This window comes from Sorex fumeus, unplaced genomic scaffold (genome assembly GCF_029834395.1).
Source record: "Sorex fumeus unplaced genomic scaffold, SorFum_2.1 ptg000098l, whole genome shotgun sequence".
NCBI lineage: Eukaryota > Metazoa > Chordata > Mammalia > Eulipotyphla > Soricidae > Sorex > Sorex fumeus.
This window is the reverse complement of record NW_026606155.1, coordinates 4,892,543-4,912,558: the sequence shown is the minus strand read 5'-3', so window position 1 is coordinate 4,912,558 and position 20,016 is coordinate 4,892,543. Positions and strand designations below refer to the sequence as shown.

Here is a 20,016-nt window from a genome sequence, read left to right as displayed (position 1 = left end):
TCAAGTCTGGAACACGGCAGCGGCAGCTAGGGGAACTCAGAGTGCTTCCAGGTCAGGTGGTGCGGATGGAACCGTTACAGAGGGCAGCCCGGCCTCTGTGTGGGTGCTGGGCTTAGCCAGGCAGCCCCTTGAGAGACGGCGCTTTGTGGAAAATGGTTCTTTCTGGCTCAGCTCTGTGCATGGGTTTTTGTTCCGCGTAGAGCAGAGCATCTGGAACGAAGATGAGCCCTTTATAAACTGCGGGTCCAGAGATTACATGTTCTGGCAGTGCTGTGATAAAGCAAACATTAAATAAATGAGGGGAAAAAAAACCCCCACCAAGGGTGGGTTCCCCAGGGAGAAGAGTACTTAGGGCCCATTTAGGGACTTTATCAACCCGCATTTCATTAAATACAAGGATCTTTGTATTGTTTTTGTATTTTAAAACAAAACATTGGCCTGAGCGTCCAAAAGCCGACTTTCACATTTTCTGTACCAGTTTTAAGAACACAATTAGATTAAAATATCATTTTATCTCCTTGCCCTGGTTCATGACACAAACCCTATTTTTTTTTTCTTCCTTGCCTTGCAGACAGAAAGCAGCCCATGGCCGTGGCCCTCAACATACAGGGCCTAGACACAGCTCTGGACTCACAGGGCATCTTCGAGATCCCGTCTCTGGACCCTAATCCGGGCCTCTGCAGCTGAGAGAACCCCAGGGTACAGAACGACATGGAGTTTAAGACACATGTATCAAGGGGATGTGACTTTGCTTCCTGGGGTGACTATATACTTGATTTCATTTCTGAAATGGAAGCTAGAAATATTTAGGACTAGATCATTACTTGAAAAACACTACAGTTTGCCTTTCTCTTTCTTTCTCTTGGGGAGGGGCTGGCATGCCTTTGAATCAGCTCTGGGAAAGAACAGAAGTACCCCATGATCTTGGAGCTTTCTTTCCGTTCCAAAGAGGAGGCTGGCATGTGGGCACCGATATCTGTAGTCTCAGCTCTCTTGCCCCAAATAGCTTTGGGATTTTCAAATTAGCAAGGCTTTTTTTTTTTTACCCCCCTCTTCCCTGTGTTAAATTTGATGGCGTTCCATACCCAGCTTATCAGTTAGGAAGATTATCAGAAAGCCAACATCGGGCAAAGAAGCAGGTCAAACAAGAAAGGAAGCAAAACCATAAACCATGATTACAGAGAGAGGGCTGCCGGCGGGGGCCTGGGTCACTGAATGAGTGGGCGGCAGGGGGCCACACAAAGGTTTGAGAATGAAGATGAGAAGATACAAACAGGTGGAGAGGAGACTCGGTTCTTGAGAGAGAAGAGGAGGAGGAGGAGGAGTCTGACACTAAAAAAGCGAAAGAGAAAAAAAAAACACAGAAAAGGATAAAGGCAAAACAAAAACCAAACTTTCGAAACACAAAAGAATAAACTCGCTTTCCATATACTCACATAGGCTGCAAAGAAAATGAGGTCATGATTGATACCCAATCTTCCTTCTACAATCATCGAATACAAGTGCTTTTCAAAGAAAACAAATTGGCTATTTCTCCCCGGCCTCCCTGTGGTCATTTCATTGTTCTGGGGCCATGCCGTGGATTAAGGGTAATCCAGATCTGACCTGGGCCTGATTCTGAGCACGAGCCCTCACAATCAGGCCAGAGATGTAGCCCAGGCTATCCGGGGCATTCTCCAGAAAACCATTTGCTTTTCAGCGGGAGAGGGGATCGGACTCAACTTTTCCTAGATTTTTTTTTTTTTTTAGGAGAAGCACTTATAATCAAACTTGCCTGCCAATGAAGCCTCCCCCTCTCCCGCCAACCCCCCCCCCCCCCCAAGTGCAGGGGTGGAGATGTGATGGAATGTGATGGGCCATCATTAGGAAATGGGGTGCTAAGCTTTCTAGGGGGCCTGATGGTGGTCATGGGCTCGTGGTGGTCTGCCACCTTGGATTCTTACAACGGGAGAAATATAGGGCACCAGGAAGACCTCCAGGGGCATTAAATAGTTCCCAGCTAAGATGAACTAAACACGTGCGGGTGTGTTGGATAGCTGTCCAGTAATATCCACCAACAATTAAAGATAACCCCACATCCTGTTTTGAAGGCAAAAGGAAGAAAAAAAATTTTTTCGTCCTTTATTTTAGGATCCACATACACCCCCTCTTCCCCCACCGCCCCCCCTGGGGGGAAAAACACAATGATTCATAGCTTCAAAGTTATAAGGCTGTCCTTCTACTCGAGTCCTCTTTTTTAGAGAGTTGGAACCTACTGGATGATGGGGCTGGGCGGGGGGTGGGGAGATGGCAGGGGGAGGGCTCCCGAGGGGAGGTTGGAAGGGAAATCATGTTCTTTATGGGGGTCTCTCTAGCTCTCCATTTCACTGAACAGAACCAACAGCGCTCCATTACCCCTGGTGGAGTCAGCCAGTCCAGAGCCTACAGACAGGGGTTCCCCTTGAATTATCCCGCAGACCTTCACTGACAGAAAACTGCATTCCCAACTGACGGACCACTTCCCAAATCAAACATTGGGGGCCTGTCCTGCAGTGACCCTGAATCAAAAAAAAAAAACAAAGAGAGAGCCACAATTCCTGGTGAATCGTGGCTCTATTTGTGTTTTCAAAGGAAAGTTCTCATTCAGTGGACCTGGAGAGTGAAAATTTCATAAGTGTGATGCATGAGGTCTGCCTAAATGTAGGCTATGAAAACCAAAGACAGGGCAGCGGAGCCGGAAAGGTTCCTGGTTGGAGGCTGGGGTAGGGAGAGGGGAATTAATGGCATGCACCTCCGTGGAGCAAGTGGAAACTGCATATGAGAGGGGAGCAGAATTACATTTGGTTCTGGGCCCCTAAAACAAAGGCCCCAGAACCAGCAGAGCCTGGGCTTCACCAAGCAGAGAAGCCCCCAAATCAATGGTGGCTTCTGTCAGTCACTAGCTCTGAGGCTGCCTCCATTCATGGGGATACCTCTAACCTTTATTTTTATTTTATTTTATTTTTGCTTTTTGGGTCACACCTGGCGATGCACAGGGGTTACTCCTGTCTCTGCACTCAGGAATTGCTCCTGGCGGTGCTCAGGGGACCATATGGGATGCTGGGAATCGAACCCGGGTTGGCCGCGTGCAAGGCAAACGCCCTACCTGCTGTGCTATCTCTCCAGCCCCACCTCTGGCCTTTAGAGTTCACGCCTTAATGGCACAAGGCCCTGGGATCGATCAATCCCTGATGGCTAAACAGACACACAAAAAATACAGGGTGTTCAGCAGGGCGGCACGGCAGGGCCCAGGCCTGAGATAGCCCTGGGTTCCCCCGGGGCCACCACTCATCTCAAATTTACTTGATTGGATTTGGAACTTTTTAAAAATTTCCCTACCTCTCAGCTCGGTCTTGCTTCTCTTTTTCCCTGCAGCCCAGATGCTGTCTGAGTGGGCAGTGCCGCATGGCCAAAATTAGCCCCTATCCACAGCGCCGCGTGGACAGGAGCTGCGGCACGAGGGACGCTGGCCAGGCTCAGGTTGGATGCCGAGGGCCAGAGAGAACACGTGAGGAGGAAGCCGCACTGACAAGGGCTCTGGGGGCCACTTGGGGCTACCGAGGCCGTGGGAAGCACCCCGACTGGTGCCGAGCAGCAGAGATCGGGGCTGATTTGCACCCCACTAGGGTGAACTGAGAGGAAATAGAAGTGACTCTCGGGGCTGAAGCAATAGCACAGCGGGTAAGGCGTTTGCCTTGCACGCAGCCGACCTAGGTTCGATTCCCAGCATCTCATATGGTCCCCTGAGCACTGCCAGGAGTGATTCCTGAGTGCAACAGCCAGCCCCTATGCATCGCCAGGTGTGACCCAAAAGAGCAAAAAAAAAAAAAAAAAAAAAAGTGACTCTCTTTGGGAACACGGAGGATGGGACAAAACTCTGCAGCATCTCCTGAATCAGGGGTCTGTACAGGACCTTTGTGGTGGCCTGGTCTGCGTCTCAGGACAGACTCCCCAGACCCCCACTCACGAGGGGTCTCAGCCCTACCTGTACTCTGACATCTGAGAAGGTCAAGGTTCCCCGGGACCCTGGGAGAATGGAGACTTGGGGCCTGCCCTCGGGGCCCAGGGAAATGCTGGGGGGAAGGCTCGGTCACCCTCACGGGAGCCTGGGCTAGGGACCTGGGTGGCCGCTCTGAGTCAGCCTGAGTCTTGGGTGTGGGAAGCTTCCCCCACCCACCCCACCCCGAGGCTCAGCCGTGTCCTGCACCTGACACCCCGTTTCCTGCAGGAAGGGCGGCTGGACTGGACCTCGGACATGGGCTGCCTGGCCTGCAGCCTCAGCCCACGGGAGCTGTCAGGTAAGTGGCATGTGCCCGGCAAGGGCTGCACCTCTCAGTGGGTGGCCCCAGGGCCCTAGGCTCCTGCGCCCTGCGCTCCCCCAGTTCCCCGTCCCACTGACCCTGTCCACTGCTGACCCTGTCCCTCACTGACATGATCCTCTGTCCCCCACTGACCTGACCCTCTGTCCCCCACTGACCCTCTGTCCCCCACTGACCCTCCGTCCCTCACTGATCCTGTCCCTCACTGACCCTCCATCCTCCACTGACCCTGTCCCCACTGACCCTGTCCCCTGCTGACCCTGTCCTCCACTGGCCTGACCCTCTGTCCCCCACTGACCCTCTGTCCCCCAATGAACTGACCCTCTGTCCCCCACTGACCCTCCATCTTCCACTGACCCTGTCCCCACTGACCCTGTCCCCTGCTAACCTTGTCCCCCACTAACCCTCCATCCTCCACTGACCCTGTCCCCACTGACCCTCTGCCCCCCTTCTGTGAGCCTCAGGGCTACTCCCCAGCTATCAGAGGACTTGGTCAGGTGCTGGGCTGTCCCCGGCAGCAGAAAGAGCCACAAGCTCCTTCTGAGGAGCCAGAGTGTGGGTGGGGCCTGGGGCCACCCCGTGGGACGACAGAAGCAGCTTCCAAGGGAGGCCGGGGCAGCGTGGGGTGCGGCTGGTCTGTGAGACAGTCTACGGCTGTCACCAGGACTCTGTGGGACTCTCCGCGGCCCTGGCCTGGGGTCTGGGGTCTAGGGCCAGCGGACAGGCAGGGCTGCCAGGGCCACTGTGGGGAGCACAGCCACTGCCCCCCGGGACCTCCCTGCTCACCTGTCTCAGGGTCACTGAAGTCGGGCAGGGTGATGGTGTTGAGCTGCCGCCTGTCGGCGATGGTTCTGTCCAGCAGGCTGCTCCCACGACCAGAGTCACTGTGAAACAGAGTCCAGACTCAGGTCCCCTTGTCCCGGCACCTTCCACTCGGGGGCCTGCCAGGGGGTCTCTCCCGGATCCCTGGCACGGGCGCACGCCCACCCACGGACCCTGCGGTCAGTCACCACCTGCAGCCGGGCTTGGGGTGGCTCTGTGAACCGGAACTCCCCACCACCCCGGGCCTTTGAAGCCCTCCCCGCTGTCGAGCCCCATCCACCCAGAACCCCCCCGAACTCCAGAAACCCCAGTGTCAGGGCAGCCTGCAAGGATTCTGGGGTGCCGTGGAGCGTGGGGCGCCCTGGGCCTGATTTGTCAAAGGGGGATCCCAGCCAGGTCCTCACTGGTCCCGCCCCGGGGACAAGCATCTCCGCCGCACCTCGGGGGCCGTACCCCTACTTCTGGACTACCGAAGACGGCGTGCACAGGCAGGACCCCCAGCTGGCCCCAAGAGGGGATGAGAAGGGCTGAGGGACACAGGAGGCTTCCACTGGGCGCCAGGTCCAGGCCCGCTATGACCCCTGCTGTGTCCCCCACTCCAACCTGTTCAGACTGAACAGGCTGGTGACATCAGGTTTGGCATTGTTGGTCCAGGGAACCACCCCAGGGAGTAGGGGGTGGAATAAAAGAGTTAGAGGCCCATAGCTCAGATGGTCTTTTGGTTCGGTTGTTTCGGGCCCTACCTGCGGTACCCAGGGCCGACTCCTGGCCCTATGCCCAGGGATCACTCCTGGCGGGGCTCAGGGGCCCACATGGGGTACTAGAGATGAAACCCAAGTTGGGTGAATGCCAGGTAAGCGTCTGGCCTACCACACACTCTCTCTCTCTCAGGCCCTCCCGTTTGACCCTGAGAAGGCTGTGAGAAAAAGCGACGGCAAACGTCTTCCCCCTCTACCACGATGCTCCAGCAAAGAGACTCCCCAAGACTCAAACCCTCAAACCTGTCTTGAGGTCTGAGCCTCGAACTGCTTTTCTTCGAAACCACTGACTCTCCCCACGGCGGGGAGGGGACTTTGAGGATGCTATTTTCTCCTGAAGATGTGCAGACTCCTTAAGAAAGGAGACATCTCCTTCCTCTGTGCAGCTGCTGCTAAAAGTGGGCCGAGTTCAGATTCCGTATGAAACTGAACCCAGGCTGCAGGCTGCAATTTCCACGTCCAGGGCTGCAGTTAGAGAACGCCAGGGGACGCAGGGGCAGGCGCACGCTGGCACCGACGCTGTCAGCCTGTACTTACTGCATCCTCGGGTTCATGTTTCTGGAAAACTGTGCTATTAATTATTTCCACAACTGGAGAACAATAGAAGTCTCCGAGCAGAAGACAAAATAAAAATACATGCAGATTTCCATTAATCCCACCCCAAACGGCCCGCCCGTCCTCCCTCCCTCCCTTCCTCCCTCCTTTCCTCCCTCCCTCCCTCCCTTCCTTCCTTCCTTCCTTCCTTCTCTCTCCTCCCTTCCTGTCTCCTTTCCTTCCTCCTTCCTTCCATCCTTCCTCCCTTCCTCCTTCCCTTCCTTCTTCCCTTCCTTCCTCCCTCCCCTCCTTCCCTTCCTTCCTCCCTTCCTTCCTCCCTTCTTCCCTTCCTTCCTTCCTTCCTCCCTCCCTCCTTTCCTCCTTCCCTTCCTTCTTCCTTTCCTTCCTCCCCTCCTCCTTCCTTCCTTCCTTCCTTCCTTCTCTCTCCTCCCTTCCTCTCTCCTTTCCTTCCTCCTTCCTTCCATCCTTCCTCCCTTCCTCCTTCCCTTCCTTCTTCCCTTCCTTCCTCCCTTCCTTCCTCCCTTCTTCCCTTCCTTCCTTCCTTACTTCCTCCCTCCCTTCCTCCTTCACTTCCTTCTTCCTTTCCTTCCTCCCCTCCTCCTTCCTTCCTTCCTTCCTTCCTTCCTTCCTTCCTTCCTTCCTTCCTTCCTTCCTTCCTTCCGCTTCCAGGACACCCTGGGCTGGGGAGAGCAGAGTTGTCCTGGTTTTCCCATGGACCAACTCTGAGGATGCCGAAGTGAGTTTTGCCAGAATATTCCAAGCATCAAGAGGGCCAGGCCGAATGCCGTGTGCATGGGCCCTGGAGTCCACTGACACCAGCGCCAGCGAGGAGTCCCTTTGGGTGAAGCCTCACCCCTGGGGGTCTGAGGAAGCAGAGAAGGATCGTTCTCCTCCAGGAGAGTGTGAATGGCCGTGAGACCCACCCATGGCCACTGGTCATGGCATGGGATCTGCCCCCCACAGCGGGCCCAGAACCTGTATTTCGCATGTGTCTTGCCATAGCTGCTGTAGAAAACAGTTCCACAAGCAACAACTAATGGCTCAGGATGGAGACACTTTTGTTCCTGCTGTGAATGTCGCGGCTGGTTGGTAATTTTCTGGATGCTTCAAGCAATGTTTATTGCCTGATTTTTTTTTTCTGGCAGATCTTCATTTACATGGTACAGCCTAAACCAATTGAGATTTGCCAGAGAAAGTGGCAGGAGGGGCAAAGGGTGGCCGGCTAGCCCCCGAGTCTCCTCTCTCCCCCCTCCCTCTCCCTCTGGGACACTGTCGAGCTCGGACACCTGGTGACCTTCACAGACTGGTGGCCTCACCTCTTCTCTGTCCGTCTAGCTCTTAAGTCTGCCAGGAACACCTGCCAGGGAGGCCCTTCCGGTCAGTGGGGCCAGCAGAGGGGTCTGGACAGGGGAAATGGGAAGGAGGATCCAGTGCCGGGCCCACCACGTGGGCCCCCTCCTGTGCGGACAGACACGTCTGGGAGACGTGTACTGTGCAGCAGGATGCAAGATTCAGGGCACGAGGTTTATGAGAGAGAAAGAGAGAGAGAGAGAGAGAGAGAGAGAGAGAGAGAGAGAGAGAGAGAGAGAGAGAGAGAGAGAGAGAGAGGCCAGACAGGGTAGACTGGGAAGATGCCCAACCCGAATCAGTAGCTCGAGCTTGGGGGCGGGGCAGGGACATGCAACAAGCACCTGTGCCAAATGCACCCTTGGGAGAAAGCCCCCAGAAGACTTGCAGCCCTCCCAGACAACTGCGGGAGGGATGGAGGTGGGGGGTGCTCTGTTGTGTCCCCATGCCCTTCCTCTCAATCCTCCCATTCTCTGCACAGGGGCGGGAAGGGAGGGGTGTTGGGGTCCCTGGCAGGTGAGCAGAGGCTGGGCAGACTCTTTCCTTCAGCTTCTGGTGGCTCTTCCCTGTTTTTAAAGGTGTGCGTGCGTGCATGCGCGTGAGCGTGTGTGTGTGTGTGTGTGCATGTGTGTGTGGGGGGGTGCTCCCCACGCAGTCATCCTCACCGGGTCCTAAAGCCCAGTGTGGGCTGAGGGGCGGGGGCGGGGGGGGGGGCACCCAGACAGCCAGCCTGGAGCTGCCCTTTATTTTGCTGTGGAGCGGCCCTGGGTGCAGGCCCCAGCAGAGGGAGGATGGGAGACACCTGCGCTCCGGCGAAGTCTCCAGAAGAAACGGATATTGCTACCCCCGGGGGAAGACATAGAGCTCGGTGATGGGGAGGGGACTCCCCTGGCTCTGGGTGGGACCTCCTGCCTGGCCACCTGGGAGGAGCCTTCGTTGGGACGCGGCCCGGCATCTGGTTGGGTATTTTTAAAGCTTGTTCCAATCCGCGATGCTCTTCTCACATCCAATATTCTGGGTTGCTAAGTGGGAGGGACCGCGGGGAGGTGGGAGAGGTGTGGAGCCCGGGAGAGGGACCCGGCTGCTCCTCTCCACGGTGGGCCCCGTGTGGGAGGGCGCTCGGGTTCTCTGCTCTCCACCCGCCTGGAGAGCAGAGAACCACCCCCCCCCCCCCACCTTGCTCCTGGCGTGCCCGTTTGCCAGGACACAGAAACAGGCATCGCGCTTTGCTGGAGCAAACCAAGGGAGGGAGCATTTCCTTTTTATGTTTTTCCTTTTTTTTGGGGGGGGGTCACACCCGGTGATGCTCAGGGGTTACTCCTGGCTCTACACTCAGGAATTACCCCTGACGGTGCTCAGGGGACCATATGGGATGCTGGGAATTGAACCTGGGTTGGCCACGTGCAGGGCAAACGCCCTCCCCACTGTGCTATGGCTCTGACCCCTCCTTTTTATGTTTAATTAAAACATCTTATTTATCCAAACAAGGCCCCCCGCAAAGGGAGTGGCCAGCCTCTTCTCACGAGGGGGCAGAGGGCTGCAGTGCGCATGGCTGGGAAGGGGGTCCTGGTCAGTGCCACGGGTGCCAGCGTCTCCTGGCAGGACAGCGGTTCTGAGACAGAGGTTGTGCCAGCTCTAGCTGTGGTGACCTCAGCACCAGGTCCCGGAGCCTTGGAGGGGCCCTGGCTCTCAACAGGTAGAAACGGGAGGGCCGTGACGCTGGACACGGACCCCTGCCTGCCCTCTGCACCTGATCTCTGCAGATCGGCAGTGTCCCCAGGAACCTCCCCGTCCCTGCGTGTGGTCTGGGCCACGTTCTGGCTGGCTCTTTCTGTGGTGGCGGGAGCAGGAGCACCCAAGCCGTGCCCAGGGGGGCAAAGGGGCGGCCCAAGAGATGCTTGACCACCCTGGCTGGCCGGTGCACTGTTTGGGACCAAGGCTGTAGTGAGGATGGGGCCCTGTGGTACCAGGGCCTCCAGGATTATACCCGGGGGGACCTGGGGTGTCAGGGTCACACCCGGAGGTGGTCAGGAAGCTCTGGACTCGCCAGCATGCCCGGTGGGCCTCACACCTAGCCAGGATGTGTGGCCAGAGCTGCAGTTGGAATACACTGATTGCTGGCCTGTTCAGCAACTGGCCGTAGGGGTGGCCCACGCAGCAGCCGAAACACAGCTGGGAACATCCCCCAGACCCCAAATAGCCACAGGAGGAGGCCATGTTGGCTGGGGTCGGCCAGGGGAGCCACCGTTCCCCTCCCCCACCCCGGGGTCTCTGCCTCTGGGCATTGGCACCTTTGGTGGACTCTGACTGGCAGGGCTGTCCCCTCATGCTCAGAGGCAGGGGCTGCCTGGGGCAACGGGAGCCATGGCAATGAGCTCTGTCTGTGCCCAGGAGCCGTGTCTTCCTGGTGGGAAAGGCAGCCCCACCCGGGTGAAGGTAAGTCGTGGTCACCCCGCACCTCAAGCCACAAGTCGTTTCATCTTCCCATCTGCCAGCCCCGTTCCCCGGCTCTTGGCGGGACGGGAGTTCTATTCTGCGGTTTCGCTCCTGAGTTAACGAGGGGAGCAAAACCTTTGCCAAAGGATCATGATTTTGGACCTGTTTGAGTTCCAGCTTTTAACTTTTTGGAAATCCGACTTTATCACGCTGGGCCTTTCTATTTCCCAGAGGCCGGGCAGGGGGGGTGCAAGAGGGTTCGGGACTTGAACCCAGGACCTCGGAGGTGCAAGGCTAATGCCATGCTACCAGGTCACGGTCCCCACATCCCCCAGGCTCCCCAAGACCAATTTCTCCTCTTCCTTGTAAGCTGTGATCGACACAGCCTATTGCTTACGTGGGTCTTTTCAATATGACTGGAGGAGACCCTTTTGGAACAAGTCACAGAGCAGATGGTAGGAATGGGCGAAAGAGCGAAGCCAGGGATGGGCAGAAAAATCCAGAAAATCAGCAGCAGCCACCCACAGCCCATTCATGAAAGTCACAGCAGAGACTCTGGACTCAGTTGTCCCATTAGCTCCCGGGAGGGAGCCCGGAGCAAGCTCAATGGCAGAGCACAGGCCAGGCCTGAGATGGATCCCGGGGTCGTGGGACCTGTCCCCACCGCACCAGCTGCCCTGCGTGTGACCCTTGTGAACACAAGGGCCGGACAGGGCCGGAGTGACAGCATAGCGGGTAGGGCCTCACACAACCCGGGGTCAGTCCCCAACATCCCACACGGTCCCCGGAGCACAGCCAGGGGTGGTCCCTGAGCGCAGAGCCAGGAGTGACTTCTGAGTACCACCGGGTGTGGCCCCCAAACAACACACACAAAGACAAAGAGAAAAAGTAAACCAAGACCCCGGGCAATCCAGCAGTGCTTCGAGACCCCCCGGGTGACGGGGCGGCGGCCGGGCTGGGGTGGGCGTCTGGCCCCTCACCTGGGGTTGCTGAGGCTGTAGCAGGACCTCCAAATCTGCAGCATGTGTTTGCACGTGAGCAGCGCCTCGTCCGGGCCCCGGCACAGGGACTCCAGCTTGACTTTGGAAAAGAGCAATCTGCGGGGAGGGGACGGAAGGGGAGAGTGACGCGGGTCAGCATAGCATGGCCAGGCTGGACGCCCCCCCCCCAAACCTCCCGCCTCGGTCCAGAATGGGGGGCTTGTAGGAGGGACTTGGGCAGCAGGGAGCTGAGATCCTCGTCCTCACCATGATAGCGCAAATGTGACACTCCCCCACCACACACACACACACACACACACACACACACACACACTCACACAATGCGACCCTGTGAGTCAGTAGCAGTGGTCAGCAATGTTTAAGAGGCTCGTGCTGTCTCCAGGGTAGAGTCAAAGCGCTCTGGGAGATTCAGCAATAGACCAATGGCAAATCTTGATGTGCGGACAAAATCTCGGATGGATAGCATGGGTCAGTGGCTGTGCACACCAAGAGCCACCTTCCCTCAAGGAGCCGCAACATGCCAAAGGAGATGGAGGGAAAGAGGCCGGAGAGAAAGGGGCCTGTGGGCTGTCTACTGGGGTCAAACCACACTCACTCCCCCACTCCCAGCTCCCTCCTGCCCCCGCCAGACCTGCCCAGTGCCCAGCGGAGATCCTGCCCCTGGCCCTCCCTGCACACGGTAGCTCTCCAGGCCCCATGAGCGACCCCCCACGAGCTCAGGCAGGCAGCCCCTCCAGAGGGCCCTCCTGTCCCCTGACCCGAGAAATCATATTGTACCATAGTACTGTAGCACTGTCCTCCCATCATTCATCGGTTTGCTCAAGCGGGCCCAGTAACGTTTCCATTGTGAGACTTGTTGTGACTGTGTTTGGCATATCGAATACCTCATGGGGAGCTTGCCAGGCTTTGCCATGGGGGCGAGATACTCTCAGTAGCTTGCGGGGCTCTCCAAGAGGGGTAGAGAAACCGAACCTGGGTCAGCCGGTTCAGCCGCATGCAAGGCAAACGCCCTACCTGCTGTGCTCTAGCCAACTGTACCATCAAAAAATAAAATATAATCTCCTCTCAAGCATATGATCATCTAATCTTCGATAAGGGGGCAAGAAAAGTGAAATGGAGCAGGCAAAGCCTCTTTAATAAATTGTGCTGGCAAAACTGGACAGTTACATGCAAAAAAGTGGGCTCAGATCTCTGCCTAACGCCATGCACAAAAGTAAGATCAAAATGGATTTATGACCTCAACATCAGACCGGAATCCATAATGTTTACTGAAGACAAAGTTGGCAAAACCCTCCATGATATTGAAGCTAATGGTATCTTCAAAGATGTCACGCCACTGGCCAAGCAAGTGAAAACAGAGATAGACAAATGGGACTATCTTAAACTAAGAAGCTTCTGCGCCTCAAAAGAAACAGTGACCAAAATACAAAGAGAGCCTACAGAATGGAAAAGGATATTCACCAAATACACATCCGACAAGGGGTTGATATCAAGGATATACAAGGTACTGGTTGAACTCCACAAGAAGAAATCACCCAACCCCATCAAAAAATGGGGCGAGGAAATGAACAGAAACGTTCGCAAAGAAGAAATCCAAATGGCAAAAAGGCACATGAGAAAATGCTCTACATCACAATCATCAGAGAGATGCAGCTCAAAACAACAATGAGATATCAATTCACACCACAGAGACTGGTCCATATCCACAAGAACAAAAGCAACCAATGCTGGCGCGGATGTGGCGAGAAAGGGACCCTCCTTCACTGCTGGTAGGAATGCTGGCTGGTCCAACCCTTTTGGAAAACAGTATGGACGATTCTCAAAAGATTAGAATTTGATCTCCCATTTGACCCAGCAATAGCACTCCTGGGAATATATCCCAGAGAGGCAAAAAAGTATAGTCGAAGTGACATCTGCATTTGTTTGTTCATTGCAGCACTCTTTACAGTAGCCAGAATCTGGAAAAAACTTGAGTGGCCAAGAACAGATGACTGGTTAAAGAAACTTTGGTACATTTACACAATGGAGTACTATGTAGCTGTTAGAAAAGATGAAGTTATGAAATTTACATACAAATGGTATTACATGCAAAGTATCATGTTAAGCGAAATGAGTCGGAAAGAGTGGGATAGACACAGAAAGATTGCATTCATCTGGGGAACATAAAGCAACAAAAAGGGAGACTAACACCCAGGAATGGCTGAGATTAGTACCAGGAATTTTGCTCCATGACTTGGAGGCCAGACACACATGCTAGGGGAAAAGGAAGCCCAGATAGAGAAGAGAACACCAAATAAAGGGTGTTGTGAGGATCCTCCCAGGATGGGAGAAGCATACTGTAAGTAGACTATAGACCAAACATGATTGCCACTCAATGTCTCTCTTGCAAAACACAGGACCCAAAAGGAGAGAGAGAACAAGGGGGAATGCCCTGCCACAGAAGCACGGTGGGTTGGGGGGGATAGGGGGTGGGAGGGATTCTGGGGCTCGTGGTGGTGGAGGATGGGCACTGGTGGAGGGACGGGTACTTGATCACTGTATAACTGAAACCCAAGCACAAAAATTTATAAGTCTATAACTGTGCTTCATGGTGTTTCACTAATAAAAAAAAAAATAAAATAAAATAAAAAATAAAATCACTTTTATTCCCAGTTCAAGAAGCAATGAGGATTCTTAGTGCCCATGAGAGTGGGTCAAACTTCCTACGCTTTAGGCCTGTACGCCTGTCGCACTGGCCGTTCGGGGTCATCCATCCTGTTGGCCCCTCCCTCCCTCCAGAACCTTCACTGCCCTATGGCCACACTGTCCTTGGGCCTCTGCGGGGGCCAAGCCCCTGTCCTCATCCCAACTTGGTCCATCGTCCCAATTTGGTCTATCCCAAGCTGGGCTCGGAGAAGTCTCCCCTGGGGGACAGTGCCACCCCCATGATTTATCTGCTCAGATGCAGCCCCTGGCCGCTGTGAACCGTGTTGGAAAGGAAAAGAGATGCAGGTGCCTTCATGTCTCCGAGACCTGCTGTGTGCCAACCCTGTGTCTGACACATATCAAACCACGCTGGCCTCCAGGGGGCCGCTTCCCCTCCCTCTAATGAAAGGACGGCGTCTCTCCCGGCCACCTTGCCCGGGTGCCTGAAGCTGCCCTCCCAGTGGGCTTTGGATTGGTGTCGGTCCCTGGCTGCCCTCTCAGGAGGCTGCAGAGAGAACAGCAGAGTCTGGCAAAGGTTTGAGTTAGACACAGAGGGGAACTCCCCAGGGGTCACTGAAGCGAGCCCAGTGGGGACCAGGGGCAGAGGTGTGGGGGGGTGGGTGCTCCTGAAGGCCCCCACTGTGGCTTCCTCTCAGGGGCTTGGCAGCACCTGGAACAAAAGCAGCGTTCTGGAGCTGGAGGCAGTGGGTGGAGGGAGTGAGGGGGAAATGGGCTCACAGCACCGCGGGACCCCCCCAGGCATGGAGGGGGCTTCTCCACCAAACTGGGATCAGCAGGAGGAGGACTACCTGAGGTCACCCCACAGCAGTTGACAGAGCCTCTGGAGGGGGTGCTGGAAAGAACCCCCATCTCTGATCTCCATGGAGCTCAGGGCCACTCTGGGGACAGAGTGAGTGTGCCTGTCCTGGTGGGTACCCAGAGATGGTGGTGGGGGGTCCCCCAGGGATGGGCGGCAGCAAGGGCAGTGTGAACTGATCTCCTGGTTCTTGAACTGCCCACGGGACCAAGCGCCAGAGCCCAGAGCTGTTCTGTGCAAGTCTGGGCTGGAAAAGGAGCTTCCAGTGAACACGAGATAACAGCTTTCAAGCGCGTGATGTGGATACGGCCGTGAAAGGCGTGGGCTGGGTCCCGGACAACCAGACAGGAAGAACAAGAGCGGGGTCCTGGGCGTGGAGTACACAAAGGCACCTGGACGCGGGGCTGAGAGGCAGCAGGAGAGAAAGAGACAGAGACAGAGACAGAGACAGACAGAGAGTGGGAAAGTAAGAGAGAATGAAAGAGCGAGTCAAAGAGAGTGAGAAAGGTAAGAGAGAATGAGTGAGAGTGAGTGAAAGACAATGAGAGAGAGAGATGAAGACAGAGAGAGCAAGAAAAAGAGGAGAAAGAGCAAGAGAAAAAGCACAAGAAGAGTGAGAGTGAGTGAGTGTGGAAGCCCAGGAATAGCTGCTGGACAGCGCGGCCAGGCAGGAGGCCCCAGCCCCGGGCACTGGCTGGTGCCTGAGGGCCATGGACAGCAAGGCATGGTGGGAAAGGCGGCGGGGCATCCACTTGGGGTGGGGGTGCAAACCGGGGCTTGTTGTAACCCAGAGAGCAACACCCCAGGGACAGGTCATAGAATCGCCATGTCGGCACGGCTGGGTGCCTGGGCCCGGCGTCTGGGGCCTGGAGTGCCAGTGTGACCAGCACATTCTGGCCACAGTGGGGGCCCAAAGACAGGAAGAAATGTCAGCCCAGACAGACAGACAGACAGACAGACAGATGGATGGCCAAAGAGCCCAGGCGCGAGGCAGCAGGCAGGCTATATCGGGGCCGAGGCGTGAATGCAGTGAGGGATTTCTTCTGAGGGAGACGCCACATGGGGCCGGGCCCCAGGACCAGCCCTGATGGGCGCTCACAAACCTGATTCCCGTGGAATCTCTCTTCAGAGACTCCTTGGAAGCTGGCGGGAAATGATGAAGGATGAGAGGAAGATTCCGACTCCAGCACCGGAAGTCCCAGTGTGGCATCTTCTACCCCCTTGGGGGGCTGGCTCCCCCACACAGCTGCTGAGCTCAGAGAGCAACACCCACCTGCCCTGGCCCAGCAGTGCCCGCTGCCCGGCCCCCGCCCGCATGTGGCGGCCTCACTTCCTGTGTGCCAGGGTCTGTGCCCAGGGTGCGTCTTCCTAGCATCTCTGCCCTGGAAGGGCCAGCAACTTCGTCCAGGGACGCGTCACCCCCTACCCTGGACACCACCTCACAGAACCAGGGGCTTCAATCTCCCAAGTGAAAACGCAAGCCCCCGAGATACCGAGCGCTCAGTGGGGGGGAGGAGACACCAGCAGGGAACCACGACCTTGGTGACAAGTGGAATAATAATCAGAGCAGCAGCAGCGGCAGAAGCACTTTCGGCATTTGATCAGCGATCCTTCTCCCGCCCTGCTAAATCAGGCTGCTCAGTGAGGAGCTCACGTCTGCCCGGCGGGTGACTGGCAGAACAGAACAGACGGACCCACCTCCCCCCGGCTCCAGAGCACAGAACAAAGAACCTGAGAAAGATGAGACCCGCTGACCATGTTTGAATGCTGCTAGAAGCTATCTGACGCTTTTTTCCCACCATCTCTCGGCTGTTAAAAACCCTAAAATTCAATTAAAAAAATCAAAAGGAAAAAATGGGGCTTGGCTGGAGACACAGCCCAGCGGGTAGGGTTCTTGCCTTGGATGCAGCTGACCCAGGTTTGAGTCCCGGCATCAAACATGGTCTCCCCGCCGCCCCCCCCTGCCCAGCACTGCCAGAACAAGTCCTGAATGCAGAGCCAGGAGTAACCCCTGAGTATTGCTAAGCATGGCCCCAATATCAACTAACTGAAAACCTAAACCAGCACAGAGCATGTACAAAGATGTGTCAGAAACTGCAAGGTATAAAAGTGGCATTTTCTCCAGATGAAACCCCGGCGGTCACGACCTTCCAGACGTAAAACCCAGGTATGCGGGTTCCAGGACTAAGACTTCAGGCCACACGGCGGCAGCAGAGATAGGCTGTCCCTCCCCTCCCCTCCTCCCCGTTCCTGCTTGGGGTCCTGGCTGTCACGCCACGATCTGACTCCAGCCCACCAACAGCCTTGGTCCAGAGACTCCCAAATGAGTCTCAAAATGGATTAGCTCCCTACGGAGATGTCTCTGGACCCCAACCACTTACAGCTTTAGAATTCCAGAAGTGCACGGCTGCTTTTGTGGCCGCGCAATGTCTCATGATATTCATAATCATGGTCACGGTCACGGTCCTCCCATTGTTCATCGATTTGCTCGAGCGGGCCCAGTAACATCTCCATTGGAGACTTCGTTGTTACTGTGTTTGGCATATCGAACACATCACAGGTAGCTTGCCAGGCTCTGCCGTGCGGGCGAGATACTCTTGGCAGCTTGCCGGGCTCTCTGAGAGGGGCGGAGGAATTGAACTCGGGTCGGCCATGTTGGCTGCGTGCAAGACAAACGCTCTACTGCTGTGCTATCGCTCCAGCCTAATATTCATAATAAGCAACAGATATTCATAATAAGCAACAGAAAATCAATTATCTAGCTTCTGCCCCCTGCAGGCAGGCTTGAATGGTGGTGAGAAAATTCGAGCAAACCATCATGCCCAAAAGTAGAGAGAGTACTGGGGAAATTGTCTGCCATAGAGGCAAGGGAGGGACGGGATGGGGGCTGGGGGATACTAGGGACATCGGTGGTGGAAAATTTGCACTGGTGGAGGGATGGGAGTTTGATCATTGTGAAACTATTCAATGACTGAAACTCGATCACGGAAGCTTTGTAACTGTATCTCACAGTGATTCAATAAATAAATAAATAAATAATTAAAATTAATTCACTAGAATAGGGCATGGGGTTAAACTATAATAAAATGTCTATTTGAAAAAAAGTGGCATTTTTAGTCATTTGTCCTCAGAAGACAAGACCCCAGCACGCAAGGTCCAGGCCCCTTACATCAGGGCCAGCTAGAACCTGGAGCAGGGCTGTAGGGAGTGGGAGTTTGTGGGATCTAGGCCACACATCAGGGGCCCCCTAAGCCAACACCATTCTCACTACTGCTGTGACCAACTGGACTCCCACAAACGTCAGACGAACGTGTGGAGAACTCGAGTGCTGAACTGAAAGGAGATTCTGTCATCAGGAAACAGCAAATGGTCCAAGTCACGGGAACTGGAGGTTTCCATCTTCAGAATGAAACTTCCTCAGGGGAGGGGGAGGGCGCTGGGACATGGGGGGCAATGGTCTCACTGCCGGTGGGTGAGGGGCTAAATTGATCCGTGCACAGAAAGTGTGATTAACAGGATTGTACATCTGGGTGCCATGATTAAAATATGTATAGATATTTAAAACATGGAATATTTGGCTACCTAATTAGAAATGAGGAAAAAAATACCATATAGACTTTAAGAAGAAATTTCATATTAAAATTTTTTTTAAAAAATAGAGAAGTAAGATTTCACTCTAATTTGGGAATTATTTAAGGACCTCAAAGCAAACTCTTGCAAGGCCAACTATGGGGGGCATCTTGGAGGCTGCAGGAGCAGCCCCCCAGTTCTGGGGAGGCCCTGCGGCATGGCCGTGGGGTACCTGCTGGGTCTGTGAGTGACCCATGGTGTCGCTTAGGGGGTCAGGTCACTCCTAGAAGCTTCCTACCTCATCCCCCAGCACCCCACCCACCAGAAGCCTCATGTAACTCTCATCCCCGACCCACACTCTGTATCACAGCCTGCTGCCAGAGACCACACAACTCCACATCTCCTCCCTGCCTCTGCCTGCTGGGCGACACCTCTGTGGGGCCCTCCAGGTCCTCTGCGCCCTCATCCCCATCCTTGGGAAGAACCAAGCGCCTTCCCAATGCAGAAGGCAGTTGAGTGCCTGGGTCAGAGCAACAGTACAATGGGCAGGGCACTTGCCGTAGATGCAGCCAACACGGTTCAATCCCTGGTGCCCCGGGAGTGAGTACAGAACCAGAAGTAAGCCCTAGACACTGCCGGGTGGGGTCCATAGCCCCCTGCTCTTCCCCCAAAAAATTGTAGAAAAGAAAAATAAAAGCTGGTTGGTCCCTGCTCACTCCCCCGTTATTTGTGTGGTCCATCCCCTCCCTGAAACCAGCCACAGGACCCTTGTGGTTAGGGGGCGGGGTGCGGCCTTTCCCTATGCGCCCTCCTAGGCCAGTGTCATGGGGATGTGACAGCTGAGGGTCACAGGCAAGAGGAGCAGCAGACATGGGCAGTAAGTGGACAGGGGCCGGCGCTCGGAGCTCAAGCGAAAGGGCAGAAGTTTCTCCCATCTCTGAGCGAACAGGTCTCACACAAGAACGCTCAGTGTGCATGCGAACGTCTACCAAAGAGACTGAGGGTGGGCACCCTGGAGGATGGGTGACTGAGGTGACTGAGGATGCACCTGGGGGGGAGGGCGGTGTACAAACCTTTGCTCCTGAGCAGGCCTGGAGGGGCTGCGTTCAAGGGGACTCACCGGGAAGGTCAGAGAGGGGGTGTTCTAGGGCCATCTGGGGGCTGAGCGGGCCAGGGGTCCAACTTCTGCTCTTCTGCTGAGTGGGCGACAGGGAGGCCAGCCAGCTTGCAGAACAGCCTCGGGGGGCGGGGGGGGCGATGCCCTGTCTCAAGGGGCCCTACTTCCGGTTTCCAGGGCACCTGATTGGCGAGCCGGGGGTGAGCATCTGTTACCAGGTGGACATGGAGAAGTTTAATGTTGGCAGCCACGCATCAGAAGGGACCTGCCAAAATGCTGGTGATGACTGAGAAGACCAAGAGTTGGAAACTGCAAGCTGGGTGAGTCAGTAGGAAACAGAGTCTGGGAGGATGGAGAAGGGGCTGCTGTGGACAGCCCCTCGGAGAGGAGCCAGCCCCTCAGCCTCGTCATGGGCCAGTGCTGACAGTGGCTGTACTGGGTCACCCTTCCCAGCACTCCTGTGGCCCAGAGCCTGTGCTCCCCTGGGGCTTCCAGAATGAGCCCCCCACCCCCCCCCCCTCCACCTTGGCCCCATCTCCAAGGCCACAAAGGCAGCTTCTGATGCCAGGCT

At 55.6% G+C, this 20,016-nt stretch overlaps 1 protein-coding gene across 5 annotated transcripts in view; it reads right to left on the bottom strand.

Annotated features, from left to right (window-relative positions):
* TTC7B (tetratricopeptide repeat domain 7B) overlaps nt 1-20,016 on the bottom strand; it is a 202,127-nt gene that overhangs the window by 33,510 nt on the left and 148,601 nt on the right. For all 5 annotated transcript variants that reach the window (XM_056133269.1, XM_056133271.1, XM_056133270.1 and 2 more), the window contains 2 exons: nt 11,236-11,352; nt 5,124-5,221 (listed from right to left, as the gene is read on the bottom strand). In XM_056133269.1, coding sequence (XP_055989244.1) covers nt 5,124-5,221; nt 11,236-11,352 — 215 coding nt within the window. The remainder of the gene's footprint in view (nt 1-5,123; nt 5,222-11,235; nt 11,353-20,016) is intronic.